At 40.4% G+C, this 17,631-nt stretch overlaps 1 protein-coding gene across 2 annotated transcripts in view; it reads right to left on the bottom strand.

The window, feature by feature from the left end:
• Window positions 1-17,631, bottom strand: part of FNDC3B (fibronectin type III domain containing 3B) — a 338,384-nt gene that overhangs the window by 128,260 nt on the left and 192,493 nt on the right. For both annotated transcript variants that reach the window (XM_004756586.3, XM_004756587.3), the window contains exons 5-6: window positions 15,630-15,873; window positions 11,315-11,602 (exon numbers count right to left, since the gene is read on the bottom strand). In XM_004756586.3, coding sequence (XP_004756643.1) covers window positions 11,315-11,602; window positions 15,630-15,873 — 532 coding nt within the window. The remainder of the gene's footprint in view (window positions 1-11,314; window positions 11,603-15,629; window positions 15,874-17,631) is intronic.

Below are 17,631 nucleotides of genomic sequence, written 5' to 3'. Positions count from 1 at the left end.
TAAGGCACTGAGCCCACAAAACCCTGCCTCTTCATACAGCAGCGATAAAGAGGGATCCCAGAGGACCCTTCCACAGAAGATCCAGTGACATGATCTATGTTGATGTAACAGCTGGAAAGTTGCCCAACTCCATCACAAACAGTGAGACTATTTTGGATGAGGTATTAATAAGATCATTTTGTGGTTCCACACACCATGCGGCGGCCAGCCCCTGGGATGCTGTCCTCTGCTCCCCTGCCCCATGACCATCTTCTCTAAATTCATACCTCAGTGCCTTCTATGCTGTATCAAGAGACACAACGTATGACCAACAGGATATGAGCAAGGGGATGTGGAAGTGATGGCTGTACGGCTTCTGGGGCATAAGGAAAAACTGTGAAAGATGATGAAATGCAGTGGGTTTCCTTGTTGGCTTACCCACTTGCGTCAACTAACTGTCCTACAGCAAATAGTCTCAGCGGTGGCAAAATAAATACAGACAAGCTGTTGTTCGCCCAAATCAACTCCAGCTAAGCTCTTTGACTTTTCCCCCAGCAACACCAGCAAAGTAATCTAAAGCAGTCAAGAGGCTGAGGAGGTTCGGACAGGGAACCAAGCTGACCCAGCACGCTCTCCTCCTCAGTCTCAGAAGGGAATCCTGGCCAGAGGAGGCAGAGGGAAGATGAGGAGGGAGGGCTGAATTTCACTCTTGCTCAGGATTTTTCAGGTTGGCTGTGGGTAGCAATAGCGAAGAGAATTTGGGGGGCGGGGGAGCCCAGACTCTCCACAGAAACCTCTCGGATCTCAAGTCCTTGGTGGTCAAGGACTCAGCACTGACCCCGACTGCAGGATGCCTCGCCCCTGGGCACTCCGAGGGGCATGCTCCCAGGCTGCTGGGGTTCTGCTAACATGGCCCACAGGAGGCAGTTCTCATAAGCAGAAGAATGTCGTGGTCGTTCTTCACCCATGCTCTGTAACATTTTTAAAGCATTCAGCGTCTGAAATCAGATGGAGAGCTCCCAACAGCTTCTGAAATGAGTGCTATTAGTTACCCCCATTTTAAACGCCTGTAAAGAAACAGAAGCTTTGAGGGATGAACTATCTTGCCCAAAGGCACACAGCTCTCAAGTGGCTGAGTTGGGACAAAACCAAGAATGGCAGGGTCCCAGCTAGTAAGTCATTTTGCTTCTAAGTCAGGCACATTATCTGATGATGACCTCTGACCCCAGTAAATTCAGAATTCAACTCAGCTAAATGAGAGAACAGCATATAAAAGTTTCAATTCAATAAAATTGAAGGTTATATATATACTAGAAACAAACCATGTCATCACTTATACCTGCTGTTTAAAGGGTTCTTTGGAATGCCATATATTTTACCAACACGGGTTCTGATGTCATCTAACTGCCGCTAGGACCAGTTCCCAAAAAAGTAAAAAGGCAGAGAAAATAACATGGGTGCATGGAGTTAAGTACTACATATGGTAGAGACTAATCAAAATTCTGCCCTCAGTCTTCGGGTGAACATCCGTTTCAAAAGAAAACTCAAAGAATGCTTTCACATGTTATCTTTTTACACATAGGGGAAAAATGTGAAACTTCAAGTATGATTTACTGGGTTAAGACTCCTTCCATTGCCAGGACAAAAATACCTCATCCTGTCCCTGCAAAGAATCAGGTCCTTAACATCTTTAAAACATTCCAGACTGCAGGAACAATGAGGACTGTGGGGGGAGGAAGAGGGCAAAAGGCGGAGAGATAAGCGATGGGACTTGATAAAGACACACCTACACATTCTATTCTAGCAACAACTTGGGCCACCCTAGTTTCCTCCTTGTGGAGCCATACTCGGGCCTCTGCACCAGAAAAGTCAGTCAATGCCTCTGTAAGAGGGGGGGAAAAAAGCACACTGGAATCTTAACAGAAAAGAGAGTTGTCCATCCTCAGATTTCTCCAACTCAGGCCTTCAGAGGATAATGCCCAGGTCGGAAAGCACATGTCAACAAACGGCACATTCCTTCTGAAAACAGCCTTCTATCCCCAGGCTTGTCTCCTCTGCCATCCCACACGTAGGCAGCTGTTGCAAGAAGTCGGCTCCAGACCTCCATCAGCATCACTCAGAGGCCTCTAAAACCAGAGAACGGATCTGGCAGCCCACATTTGAAATGGAAAAGAGGGTGTTAACTGCCCAGTTTCCTGCTAGAAGGAATGTCTCTTGCACTTTGAGCCAGGGGTCCACATATCTATCGTCCTTAAAAAAAAAAAAAATGAAGCTATGTAGGCTTGCTTGGACTATTTTCACTTTCAGACTGTACTTGGCAGAAAGACGGGTGAATTCCACTGACCTGAGCTCACTTCTAATTTTTTTCATGTTTTCTTGATATTTTTGCCATGCTGAGGAATCATCCACAGCTGCAGACAAGTGAAAACACATAGGATTTATCTGTGACGACAGACCTGAGAGATGGTGCACTGATGGGACTCCATCTAGAGGCTGCAGGTTTTCAAGTTGCAGCGTGGGAAGCACACAGTACAGGAGCAAGGAGAAACCCCCGAGCCCTGCCACAACCAGACTCTCTTCCTACACACCTGGTCTGAGCAGGCCTTGGAGAATATGCGCTCAGGAGACAGAAGAGCTTGCATGTGAACGAAGCCATCAGCCACCTGCCAAGTGTGCAAGCCCCACCAAATAGCTTATTTTAAACAGAAAAGCACCAATGTTATCTCTTAGAGGGAGCCAAGACCAGAAGAGATTCCAGAAGAAAATCTGCCTTGACTCCCAACATTCCAGACCTTATTAACATTGAGTTGCTCTTTTCAAACAAAGGGGATCACTGTTGCTGGCCGTGCACAGGTGGACACAGCCACCCCTCCCGGAACCCATGCCATCCAGCAGGAGGAGAAACTCCAAGGCCTCCCCAGCATTCACAATCTCAGACCTCGAGAAGAAAACACCATCCCTGACTTACTCCTATAATTCTTATCTGCAAGAATGAATGCGCTCTCAAGCTAAGTTTGGGTAAACAGACACTGGGGTCACATTCTGTTTCTGAGCAGTGATAGCAAAATAGAAAAGAGAAAAAAATATCAGGGAGGGCCATCTGAGAAGGAATTAGAACACAAAAACCTGATAATAAGGGAAACTGCTAGGGTCAGAAGGCAATTTATGATCTCCAAAGGAGAAAAGCACAAGAATAATGCTTTTGTCACCAGCTTCCAGCGTTACAGTCAGAAACTATGACTCCATGCGGTGGAATTTCATCTAAAGTATAACTGAATCTTGGAATTGCCAGCAATTCCAAAGGTCAAAGTTCAAATGCCAAAAGTACGCTGTATCCTCGTTTTCTTCCATATTTGGAATTCTTACCATTTTGTTCCAATTCTTTCCCACGTGGCACAGAAAGTTCTAGAAGCCTCCACATCAGCTACTGCCTATATATTAATGACACAACTGGAACTCTTCCACCAATAGTACATGCTTATCATTATATCGGTACACTACGAAAGGAATATGCCTCAGTTTAAAATCAACTGTTTTAACTGAATACCTCCCAGAGTCCATCTTATTTTATTTTATTTTTTCAATTTAAATTCAATTAGTTGACATATAGTGTGTTATTAGTTGCAGAGGGAGAGGTCAGTGATTCATCAGTCTTATATAACACCCAGCGCTCATTACATCCCGCGCCCTCCTTAATGTCCATTAAAAATGCAGTTAAAAATTGCTCGGCAGTCAAAGGGCCAGAGGCTCTCAAGTGTTACTGTGCTTACTCCCCACCCAGAGAGCGGAGGGAAACTGATACAGCTGGGCCCCAGCTCCACAGGTTGTTGAAGGCTGAGAAAGATCATGAGTTTACACGCATCTCAAAAGCCCCTCCATGGCACTGAAGCTGTGGGTCTGAGACCAAGGAGCCAGGGTCTAGAGAAGCCTCAGCTCTGGGAAAGCCTTATGGATGCTAACAAGGACCCGGGTTCCCCACTCCAACCACAGCAGAACCAGCTCTGTCTGCTTTCAGAATATATATATATATATATATATATATATGTGTGTGTGTGTGTGTGTGTGTGTGTGTGTGTGTGTGCGCGCGCGCGCACACACACGAAGGCTTGTAACGGCGGCATGGAAATAAGGATCTGTATTTAATTGGGATGGACAAAAGATTTTGGGATCTGTTTGCAAAAGGAGGATCTACTTACTCATGGGTAAGATTTTGAAAATCACTGACCCCAATTCACCTGTTCATCTTACTAAAGGAAACCTGAGGCCTAGTGACATGACTTGTGTATCACACAATCCCAAAACAGATACTACTGTATCATAACAGTTCCACTAAGGTTTTTTTTTTTTTAAGATTTTATTTATTTATTTGACAGAAAGAGATCACAAGTAGACAGACAGGCAGGCAGAGAGAGAGAGAGAGAGAGGGAAGCAGGCTCCCTGCTGAGCAGAGAGCCCGATGCGGGACTCGATCCCAGGACCCTGAGATCATGACCTGAGCCAAAGGCAGCAGCTTAGCCCACTGAGCCATGCAGGCGCCCCCCACTAAGGTTTTAAAATGTACAAGTAATGAGTGAGAAAGACATTTTCATTGCTGGGATAAACCTACAGAGGAGGGAAAGGTCTGCAGTATCCACTGCACACTTGCCACACCTTCACACACACAGTGGAGATTGTGAGTCAGCATGTCTGACGTGCTCTCTCTTCCTGTCCTTGTCCCATCCCAGACACAGACACAGACACACACACCCATAATAATTAAAGGGCCTGCTAGGTCTTTGTCATATTATCAGACAGTGGCTCCTCACTGAAGTTTTTCTCTTTCACTCTGGATTCAGAGTGAAACAGCCTAGAAGATACCCTTTTTCTCCTTTCTGAGGATATAGAATAATGGGACTACCACTCAGACAAAAATTGTGGGATTTCAGTCTCAAACCTGGAACTGCTGGGTAACTTCCTTAATGTCATATGCTTTGGTTCTAATTGAGGCTAAAAGGGAAGGAATGAAACTTCCCTCTCACTCAGGGACACACACCAGTAAGTTCTTCAGTCTCCGTGATGAAAGACAATAGGACAATTTTAACTGGGCCTTGGCCACAGAACAGTCTCGAGACCCATCCCCTGGGCAGTATTCTGCAGATGAGAACACATTTTTCCATACCACAGGATTCAGCAATTCCACTACAGAGTACTCATCCAAAGGAAACAAAAACACTAATTTGAAAAGATATATGCAGCCCTGAGTTCGCTGAGCCATAAATGTAGTCGTGATAAGGAAGCAACCCAAGTGTTCTCCGACAGAGGAACTGAAAATAGATGGTGTATACATGTACACGTACACACACACACACACACACACGAATATTACTCAGCCATAAAAAAGAGGGAAATCTGGCCATCTGCAACAACATGGACGTCCCTAGAAGGTACTATGCTAACTGAAAGAAGTCAGAAGAACACAAATAAATACAGTATGATGTTACTTACATGTGGAATCTAAACAAACAAATGAACCAATAAAACCGAACAGACATAGGGGAAACACTGGCAGTTGCCAGAGAGGAAGGGGGTTAGTTGATGGGGGAAATAGGGGAAGGGAGTGTAGATGCACAGACCTCCAGTTATAAACAGTAAGTCACAGGGAGGTAGTGTGCCACACAGGGACCATAGTCAAAAATACTGTACTGTAAATCTGAAAGTTGCTAAGAAAGTGAATCTCAAAAGTTCTTAATCAAAAGAAAAATTTTTTGGTCACTTTGTGTGGTGACAGACAGTATCTAGACTGAGTGTCAGGATCATTTAGCAAAGTATACACATGTCCAGGAACACAGGGTGTAGCTGTCAAAGCGTAAGGCGGTCTGAGCAGAAGGCAGGCACTTCGGGCTTACAGGGGAAGGAGCCGCAGGAAGGAGGAGCGTCGGAGGGGAGGGAGGAGGGTCAGTGCATAGGAGCGTAGAGAGACACCGGTTTAGAGAGGGGGCTGTCCTGGATGAAAGGGGATCCTAAGACGACACGAGGGAGAGGGCCAAAATATTCAAGTAAAAAGGGGGAATGTTATCCTGAGGTGTTAAGAACTGAACTAGGCTACTTTTAATATTTAAATAAAGAGAATTAAAACACCCATTTTACAGATGATAGAGGTTCAGAGAATACTAAAAGCAAATAGTTAGCAAGTGACAAAGGCAGATCAATTCTAAGCCAAGGAAGCCTGCTAACAAAGTCCCAACCATTCTGTGCCCACAACACACCATTAAACTCCACGCCAACATTCCTCAGAGGGTACGGTGGGACTCTGTCCTCCCTAAGCTATTTTCCTTAAGGTAACAGTAAATGAAAGGAGGGATTGGCTGCAGAGCAGTCTCCCTAGGGGTAAAGAACTCTCCGTAGGAAGAGTAAACACTAAACACCTACATATGTTCAAATGAAGACCTGTTCTAGAAAACAAACCAATTAAGAATACACAATTCATTCCACAAATATTTGCTGTGTACCTACTAGGTGTCTGAAATAGTTCTAGGAGGTAAAACTGGAGAATTAAAGTTCTTATTTCCTACTGTGTACAACTTAGTGAACCACATGTATTGTAGCCATCCTTAATTCTGAGATAGTAGCTCTTTATTTTGGCTGAAATCATTCCCAGCGGAGCACTGATAAAACAAACAGACAAGAAAACATGAAGCCAGATCAAGTGAACAGATTCTGATTTAGTAGATCTGAAAGCGAGGTTCATGGATCTATTCTGGGATTTTTGTAGGTTATTTCATTCAATCTACTGTATTTTATTCGATTCTTTTCTTGTTTGCACATTGATTCATCTGTTTATTCTTTTATAGTTTATTATATTTTTAAACAATATCTGATTCATTTGTGGTTCTCTTCTATGAAAATATTTACAGCTGGAAGTATAATCCTAATCCTCTTTACCTATTTTGTCCTTCCCCTCCCCTTCCCTCTGGCAATCACTAGTTTGTTCTCTGTATTTAAGAGTCTATTTTTTGTTTTTTAGATTTCACATATAAGTAAATTCAAATGGTGATTTGCCTTTCTCTGTCTGACTTATTTCACTTAGCATAATACCCTCTCTAGGTCCATCCATGTTGTTGCAAGTGGCAAGATCTCATTCTTTTTTATGGCTGAATAATATTCCATTTTATATACATATATCACTCTTCTTTAGATTTCTCTACTCATGCGTCGATCAGTGGATATCTGGGTTGCTTCCATATCTTGGTTAATGTCAATAATACTGCAATAAATACAGGGGTTCGTATCTTTTTGAATTAGTGTTTTCCTTTGGGTAAATAACCCAAGTGAAATCACTGGATTATATGGCAGTTATAGTTTTAATTTTCTGAGGAAACTTCGTATTGCTTTCCGCAGTGGCTATACCAGTTTATATTCCCACTAACAGTGCATGAGGCTCCTTTTTCTCCACATCCTCACCAACACTTGTTATTTCTTGTCTTTTTGATACTAGCCATTCTGACCGGGATGATGTGACAGCTCATGTTTTTGATTTGTATTTTCCTGATGATTAATAATGATGAGCATCTGTTCATGTGCCTTTTGGCCATCTGTATGTCTTTTCTGGAAAAATGTCCATTCAGGTCCTCTGCCCATTAGATCTTTTCTTGATGCTGAGTTGTAGAAGTTCTTTATATATTTTGGAGATCATCCCTTTACTGGACTATCACTTGCAAATGTCTTCTCCTATTTAGTAAACTGCCTTTTCATTTCATTTCATTTGAATTAGTGGTTTTTTCTGGGTAAATAAAAAGAAAAAGCTCTTTAATTTTATGTAGTCCCAATCATTCATTTTTGTTTCTTTTTTCTCTTGCCTGAGGAAACATGTCCATAAATCTGCTAAGGCCCAAATCTGTCCAACAGATTATTGCCTATGTCCTCTTTGAAGAGTATTATGATTCTGGGTCACACATTTAAGTCTTTAATCCATTGTGAATTTATTTTTGTGTAGGGTCTAAGAACGTGGTCCAGCTTCATCCTATCCAGTTTGCCCAGTAGCATTTATAAAACAGACTGTCTTTTCCTCATGTATATTCTCACCTTTTTTGTCATGGATTAATTGACCATATAACCATGGGTTTACCTTTGCACTATTCTCTTGCACTAATCTATGTATCTGTTTTCCTGCCAGTACCAGATTGTTTTGGTTGCTACAGCACTGTAGTATATCTTCAAATCTGAGATGGTGATATATTCAACTTTGTTGTCCTTTCTCAAGACTGTTCTGACTATTCAAGGTCTTTTGTGGTTCCACACAAATGTTTGGATCATTCATTCTGGTTTCTGTGAAAAATGTTATTGGTATTTTGATAGGGATTGCACTGAATCTGTAGATTGCTTTGGATAGTATGACATTTTAACAATATTAATTCTTCTAATCCATGAGCATCAAATATCTTTCCATTTGTCTGTGTCCTCTTCAAATCCTTTCAACCATGTCTTAGTTTTCAGAACACAGGTGGTTTACCTCACTGGAACGTGGTCATTTCAGATTGGCATGTTCCATTCAGTAATATGCATTTAAGGTGGTTTTACCCCTTTTTATACTTTAATAACACTGGGTAATATTCCATTGTCTGCATATAGCACAGCTTGTTTACTTACTGGAGGACATCTAGATTGCTTCCAAGTTTTGGCAATTATGAATACAGTTGCTATAAACACTTGTGTGTAAATTTTTTGTCAGGATCTAAGTTTTCATTTGGGAAAATGAATACTTAGTTTTTAAATCCAACCTGTAAACCCCTCAGATCCTTATTGACATGAGGCAGAAACCATAATACTCTGATTCTTTACTTCGTGGCTCAACCACGTGGAGAACTGCACTTTGAGTGGTTTTGAGGAGGTAAATAATGCAATGAGAAAAGGAGCAACAGACCGAGTTCAGACTAAAGTGGAGATATTCAATTTTTTCATGGCAAAACACACACTCCTGTAAGTGCACAGAGAGAGTGATCTCACTGTTACTATCATCGCCATCACCATCATCATCATGTTTTCTACACAACAGTGAAGAGCTTAAGGTGCTCAAAATAATTATACTCGCATTCATTACATAAGAGGGCAAAATGTTTGTAAATGTATAGATGTTAGCAAACATTTCAGTACAGATTTCAGTGCAAATCCCTATTGTCTCTTAAAGCTGTGAGTATAGGGTGCCTGGGTGGCTCAGTGGGTTAAGCCTCTGCCTTCGGCTCAGGTCATGATCTCAGGGTCCTGGGATCGAGTCCCGCGTCGGGCTCTCTGCTCAGAGGGGAGCCTGCTTCCTCCTCTCTCTCTCTCTCTGCCTGCCTCTCTGCCTACTTGTAATCTCTGTCTGTCAAATAAATAAATAAAATCTTTAAAAAAAAAAAAAAGCTGTGAGTATATTAAAAAATAAAGCAGCTTATACATTTAGACATGTAATATAGAATAACTGTACAGATAAGGAAGATACTTTTTTTTTTTGCCATACTTAATCCATAATTACCTTAGTTTTATTTGCTAACTTTGACCCTGATTCATCCTAATTTCCTTCATCTCTCTGCTCCTTAGATTTATTCTGACTCTATTATATATATCTATGTCATCTGTCTGAAATCTTTGTTGGTGCAAGACAGACAGTATTAGAGAATAAATCAAATAATCAAGGTAGTTCAAACCTCATTAAGCTCTCTGAAGACTGCTTCTACATTCCTTTTCTCTTTTTTACAAACTAAAATTCTCCTTAGAAAAACTAATTTCTAATTTTTTGGTGTGAATTCCTTTTCATGCCCATTGTTAAAAAGTCTAACATTGCTAGTAATCTAATTTCAAACTGAGAGTCTGTATTACCAGTTGACTAAAAATAACATTAAAAATAGCAAATATAGAAAAATACAGAAAATATATAGAAAATATAAAAATATATTTATTTTCAATATATATTTTCAAATATAGAAAAATATAGAAAAGGATAAGGAACAAAATTAAAGGATCTATAATACATTTTACTCAGAAATTTCTGGTCACTTTTGACTCTATCTTACTATTCCTCTTTTTAATGCTATAATTTATTTATCAATGAAGTGGGGGGAAAGGCTGAAGCCAATGGCTGGTTCTACCTCAGTTTCCTCAGCCCCAAAAGAGTCCAGTCTTCTCTACGCAATCAAACATAAAACAACTTCTTTCTCTGTCATTCACAAACACATCTCACATACACAGTTCCTGTTCCCATCTGGATGAGGTCTGATAAGACAAAGGAGTATATTCAATGACTGCTATAATCACTTCTTATCCTGTCTTTCCTAGACGCTCATGTCTTTATATATTTATATCTGTAAATTCACCTCGCTTTTCAAAATGTTACCTTATTCTCCTTCAATTAAGTCAGCCTTCTCCACATGCCTGTATCAAAAGCCTGTTTTTAACTCCGATGGCATTAAAATAGGCAGTTTCTAAATCTTGGCTAAAAACTTGATTTAAAGGGCGCCTGGGTGGCTCAGTGGGTTAAAGTCCCTGCCTTTGGCTCGGGTCATGATCCCAGGGTCCTGGGATCGAGCCCCACTTCAGCCTCTCTGCTCAGGAGGAGCCTGCTTCCGCCCACCCCCCACACCCCCCTTTCACCTGCCTCTCTGCCTATTTGCGATCTCTGTCAAATAAGTAAATAAAATCTTTTTTTAAAAAAACACCTTAAAGTACATATACCTGCTTCCCCAAATTAACCAATCTATAGCCATGAGACTCATCTACCAAAAAAAAAAAAAAAAACAAACAAACAAAAAAAAACACATGCCCTTTGGAGCTGATGTCTTATATACGGTGACCATATTTCTTCCATCTCAGTCTTGAGCAATAACTACTTCATTCAGAATGCAAAGGTAGCATTAAGAAAGAACTGATGCTTGAAAGTAAGCAGAAATATATTCCTATTCCACAATGATACATTTCACTACAGAACCAAGTAATTACATCTGGTTTGATGAGGTGTAATTATTTTCACTGTTGAACTAGCCCTGTACTTCTTAGAAAGACTCTGGATCTCCTCCCTGCCTATTTGGAGTGAAAACAACAGGAAGTGGGCTAATGTGAAAAGCCACTGCTCGCATACTTGTTACTGAGCTTATGTAAAACGTCACATGGCACTTGTGACCCAAGGATATTTCTGCCATAAACTATTAATAAAAATAAAGGATACGATATTCAGCTCTTCCTTGGAAAACGATTGGAAGCTCTAACTAGCCATCCCTATGAGAAAGACCAGTGGCCATGAAATAACACCGTTAGGTACAAGAGGTTTCTTTTAGGATGTCGGGCTCCAGGGATCTCTCCTTACAGCAAATACTCTGCCCATTACCTTGCAAATCCGAATCAGTTGACTTTGGACTGCTCCTGGCCCGCCGCTCCGTTTTCTTAATTCCTGGCCCGCCCCCGCTGCCTCCACTGCCTCCGCCGCCTCCAGCGCTGTGGCCCTTCCCATAGCCGTTGTACACGGGTGTGCAGTTGCTTTTGTAGATAGAAGACGGGGGGCTGTTGAGGCGGTTCTGGCGGTCAATCTGGCGGTCTTTCAGTTTTTTGTGCGGAGGCTTACTGTACTGGTCTTCCCGGGTAATGTAGCTTGACATTCCATAGAGCGGTATGATTTCTGAAACGGAGGATTATGACAAACACAAGCTCAGTCTACATTTTATGTATGTATTTAGTTAGTTAGTTAGTTTCGTTTTATTTACTTGTCAGAGAAAGAGTGTGCAAGCACAAGCAGGGGCAGTGGCAGGCAGAGGGAGAAGCAGACTCTGCTGAGCAGGGAGTCCCAGGCAGGAGACATCACAGGACCCTGGAATGACCACCTGAGCAGAAGGCAGAAACTTAACCAACTGAGCCATCCAGGTGCCCCAGCCTACATTTTCAGTAGAAATTTTAAATGGCCAAAAGACCTGGCTCCTGAAGAAGGAGTTTTAAAAACTACTAAATATTTTTTTTTAATTATACATATATATAGAATACATGTTTAAAATGTTCCCATTCATTTTGAACCAACTGAAGAATGATCATTAAAAACTGTATTGTGTGAAAGAACAAATAAAACAACTGTAATGCATTTTCATGAATGTTCCAAAAATTATGGAAAATACTGAAGACAAGGTTACTTTTCCTGAAGAGTTCATATTCTAGTTGAATTTATATATAAATTTTGCTTTTGTTGTCAAAAATCACTGTCAAATGTTTTTTAACTGCAATATATCGAAAACAAATCAGAAAAAAAACCAAAAGAGCCCCATAAATGTGTCCTTAGAATCAAGACACTTAAAACTATACTCATCATTATAGACAAAATAGCATTTCTTCTGAAAAGTGTGTAACATATCGCTTCTCGGGCTTTTGGCTAAGATCAAGTGAAAAGTGTGTAACAACCAGAATCTAAGGAGTTGTTTACAGCATGTGAAAGAGCCAACTTCTGAATAAAACTTACTAACATGATGAGATGAAAAATTTAACTAAAAATAATCAAAGCTCACAGAATCAGGGGAAATGTTCAAAGACAAACAGCAGGAGTAAACATAAGCTATCTCTGCAACCTGGTGCCTCATGTAATAAGCTGTGGTCTCAAATGTCTATTTTAGAGTAATCTAGAGGCAAGATAAACTGACTAGTAGAATGTCACCTGGCTTCATTATGTAAAATTTTTTTTTTAAAGATCTTATTTATGAAAGAGAGAAAGAGAAGGAGGGAGCACAAGTAGGTGGAGGAAGAAAGGGAGAAGTAGACCTCCAGCTGAGCAGGAAGCCCGATGCAGCACTGGATCCCAGGATCCTCGGATCCTGAACTGAGCCAAAGGCAGACAGACACTTAAGCGACTGAGCCACTCAGGCGTCCCTACTATGTAGATTTTTAAGTGGCTCCAAAAAAACAATGGGAGCTTACAAAACAATTTCTGATCTTAGGGGAAAACATTTATTTTAAATCAAAAGATGGTAAAATCAATTAAAAATTGTATTTAGGCATTAATAAAAATGACAGTATATAACACAGAGATTGGGTCCTTGTGTTAAAAAGAAAAAAGGGCCCCATACGCATAGAATGACCAAATAAATTACCATTCCAAGCTGAATACTTCTGAGAGTGAAAACGTAGCATTCCTATCCTGTCTCTGGACAAGAGACCTAAATGGGGCCTGTTTTAAACATACCAGGAATGCACATTCCCCTTATTTAACATAACTAACCTTTCAACTTGGGGGGGGGGGGGAGCTCCACTTTTCTTTCTCTTCATATAGCTTAGAGAAGATCTTTAAAAAGCAAATCTTCACAAGGTCACCAAACTGCACTAAAGAATGTGAAAACACAAAGGCAATCTGATTCAGAGCCTATGCCCAGGGTGCCTGGGTGGCTCAGCTGGTTAAGCATCAGACTCTTGATTTCGGCTCTCGAGTCATGATCTCAGGGTCAAGAGATGGAGCCCCACATCAGCTCCTGACTCAGAGGGGAGTCTGCTTGAGAGTCCTTCTCTTTGCCCCACCCCCCACCCCGGGCTCATGCTCCCTCTCTTGTTCTAAGAGCCTATGTCCAATTAAATCATACCCAAATATACAAAAGGATATTAATTGTTTTAAATGTCAAAATGCGTTATACTTGAAATTTAAGATATTCACCATGGACACTAATACAATAATCTTTTAAAACATGTTGAAACTTTACTCCTCCGGTATGGGAAATTAAATGTTTTAAGTTGTTTTTAGATACGTACACCAGGAAGTAAAGGTAAGGGATATATATAGGGCTTTTTAACTATAAAACAAAAGGATTTTGTTTTTTGCTTTCTTTAATTTGGAATTAATGAGGCACTTTCATTTTTACATTATTACACCATGTTATTACAATGAAAATAAACCAAAATACCCTCTGAAAGAAAAACATTTTTCTTCTTAATTCTAATGACCATTTAAATCATACTGCTGTCTAAAATTGAAGAGGACATCATTTACAAAAGGTAACTACGTGGCTTCCTACTAACACACTGTGTAAGGCACTCTTCATCTAGCAATTAGCCAGTTGCCAAGGCTTTTACTCATTAAGCTCAGACCAAATCAAAAAACTCTGACAATACTCAAATATTTAATGTGCCTTGTGTCAAGACACTGAATGATTCTTAAAAATGACAGTTAATTATTTTTTTCAGATTTTTCCAAATGCTTTCATGGCATTTCCTCACTCTGTTTGGGGGGGTTATGCCATTAGGCAGGAAGATTATATCAGTACAAAGTTATCAATGCCATCATTTCTCCATGCCCTGCTATGATAGTGCTTGATTCTTTTGAATTTTATATTTCTAAGTACTAAATTTCTAACTACTAAAACAAACAAAAAACCAAAACAACAAACTCAAATTCTATCCCTAAGTTGGAAGAGGATGTTCCACTTAAAATAACCATCTCAAATTTTTATTTTGTTAAGAAAAAAAATTACGATGTGAGTTAAGCATACAGGGGGAAAATATATATATATATTTATACATAATTGATAAGTGAAGTTTACGGTAAGTTGCTATTCCTGCTATATAGCAGGAATTCTCGTATTTGAACCAATAGAAAGAAATGTTTGAAGTGGTAAAATGCTTCAATTCATAGAAGAAAATCACTTTGCAAAGCTTTAGACATCTTAGCTATTAAAGTCTGATTTTGGGGGGACACCTGGGTGGCTTAGTTGGTTAAGCGTCTGCCTTCAGCTCAGGTCATGATCTTGGTGTCCTGGGATGGAGTGCGGCTCTGAGTTCCCTGCTCAATGGGGAGCCTGCTTATCTCTTCCCTCTCCCTCTGCTGCTTCCCCTGCCTGTGCTCTCTCTCTCTCTCTCTCTCTGTCAAATAAATAAAATCTTTAAAAAAAAAAAAAGTGTGATTTTTTACCCTCACTTATCTGGTTTCTTAGTATCCATTTTGATAGAAAAAGGCTTTAGACTCAACCAACACTAGAAAGATATAATGTCTGAGACTCTTTCATGTTGAGGTGAGTACTTGGCTACTAAACAGTGAAATTGGTTAAAGTAATAACAGGCTTCAGGAGGACCCTATCGAGGAGATTCTGAGTTCTACTAAGATTGCCAACACAGGGCATCTGGGAAACTGAGTCCTCTATCTGAGTTTTCTGATTTGGTCTAAGCTTAATGACTAAAAGCCCTGGTAACTGGCTAATTGCTTGATGAAGAGTGCCTTACACAGTGTGTTAGTAGGAAGCCACATAGTTACCTTTTGTGCAACTGGGCACAAAACACTTAATTTTCCTTCTGCTGCTAGGCCATATGGATGCCTAGGCAACAATGTCCCACAGTTCCATCTCAGGCCACTGTCACAGAAAAATATGAAAATGGGACACAGGAATGTATGCTCCATCACTCACTTCTTACTATGGTAAGAAGTAGCTATCCCTCCCTTCTCTTTTTGCAGTGGCTGGAACAGGGGGCAGAATCTTGGAAAACATAAAGAGCTGAAACCCACAAAGGAATCTTTGCAAGATGCGCTTCAAGACAAAGGAAGCTAGGAATTTCTTGTGGCTTTCTACAGCCAGTAGATCCCCTACCAGGCTCACTGCAGGAGAAACAAAGGCTCCATGGTTCTCCTAAGCTACTTCCAAGTTGTAACCAGTTTCAACAGCTCTCAATGCCAGCAATAATCTACTCACCTTGCTCGCCGTATATTGTAGGAGGAATATGGTGCTGAGGAAAAAACTGAGGCGGCATATCTCCAGGTCCAGTAACAGGTGGGTAGTAAGCCGTGTGTGAGTTATGAATAAAATGGGGGTGGTGAGTCAGGTAGGGGGGCAGGTGGTGGGTTGGAGACATGGCTGAGGGGTAGCTTGGAGGGTAACACTCAGGAGACTGTGGTGTGACCACCACCCGGCGGACTCCAGTATTGTCTTCAATCACCTAAAGAAAACAGAAAGAAACAGTGTTGTATATATTTATCAACAAACATCTCGTGGACATATATAGTATTTAATTGCTTCCCTTACTGGAATTTTTCTCTCCTCATGGAAGAAAAAAAAATCAGTGCATGTTGAATTCTGGTTCTCTAATTCAAACCAATTTTTAGATGTGTCTTAGAAATAATGTTTAACAATGAAAACTTATGAAAATAAGCTTTCATCAACCACTTGATTCTGATTACACAAAACTTTTTGGAGAGATCAATGGCTTGATAATAAATCTCATTTGTCTCATAAAATTTTCCAAGAAGACCTGGAAGAAGACTTCTGAAGACTTCATCCAAGACAAGTGAATTTCATGTGTGATTTAGCTAATCTGAGCAATGACTTTGAATGTAACTAATGGTTCATTGGTTTTCCAGAAAGGAGATTTCTGAGTAACATAAATGTACTTCACAGGACAAGCTTTCCAGATGGGCTTGATGGCTTTTGACCTATTCCTGCTTTAGCATGACTGTACTGTTTGTACAGGGCTTTTGGAAACAAAGAGAACATTAACTTCAGAGGCCAGGGGAGTACCAAAGGTTCATTTAATTTGGGACCAAGGATGCAGATAAAATGAGGGGATTCCAACCAATAAAAAACTCAAACAATACTCAATCAAGATGGACACCTTTGCTCCCAAGACATCCTGATGACATAATGGGAGCTGTGAAGGGAGACATTAGGACAGGGGACCTGCTATAAGCAGAAGGAGCCCATCACCACTCTCTCCACATGTTTTTGAGAGGCTTTCTAATAACCTCAAGGAAGGTAGCTAAGGCAGTACAGTAACAATGTTTACTGCCTCTCTGGCCAACTCCAATGGGACCTGCTCTCAAAACAAAGGCTTTTGTTGAGATGCCAGGTAAGAAATTACACAACAGATACCATAATCAAGAGGGAAAGCTGAGGAGTAGAGGAGCAGGGAAAGGCAGAATGAGGGATGCTTTTAGGATTTGAAAGAATTGGTTGTGCTGGGATAGCTCGGAGAAAGGCCCCCGGGATCAGGGCCCAAGAGTACACCTAGATGCCAAAGAGACCGGGCTGGCCTAATCAAGTATTTAAGACAATCAGGCACACACTGGTAGGAAGCTTGCTTAAAAAGAATAATAATAATTTTAAACCACCACCACCACTACCAAAAAGCACTGAAAATTAAACTTGTATATTGAAATGGATTTCTCATTACACCTCAGGAGGCTGATTATAGGCCAAAATAAAATGACTTAATCATGTCTAAAACATTCTAATAAAAAAATTATAATAAGCTTTGTTTAAAAAAAAAAACTGTTTGATACAAAATGTCAAGTTTATCAATGTTAGCCTGTACATGAGTATACGAGTTAGGTCCCATCTGAATTAACAGCCAGTCATCTTTATGTTAAAAAAAGAAAAATTGTCATGTTTATTAATGAACCACTTAACATAACAGTTTCAGAATTAATCACTATGTTAACAGTTCATTAAGAAAACAGTATTAACTCCTTAAAATGAAGATTCTGAGTCATACTCCCTCCTAAAGCTCAAGATGGGACTTTTCATGCATTCTTTAATAAATGTAACCTCTTCTGGGTTTTGACAAGCTAATCCCATTAACCTCATTTATGAAGGCATGGCAGTTGATAGAAGGTAGATGTGAAATGCTTAAACTATGACGTCGGAAATGCTATACGTGTGCTAGCATCTTCTAGATCATCTAAAATGCAGAGCAAGAAAA

Source organism: Mustela putorius, unplaced genomic scaffold, assembly GCF_011764305.1.
Source record: "Mustela putorius furo isolate JIRA1106 unplaced genomic scaffold, ASM1176430v1.1 tig00003834_pilon_pilon_pilon, whole genome shotgun sequence".
In the NCBI taxonomy this organism is placed as follows: Eukaryota; Metazoa; Chordata; class Mammalia; order Carnivora; family Mustelidae; genus Mustela; species Mustela putorius.
This window is presented reverse-complemented; position numbering and strand designations above follow the sequence as displayed.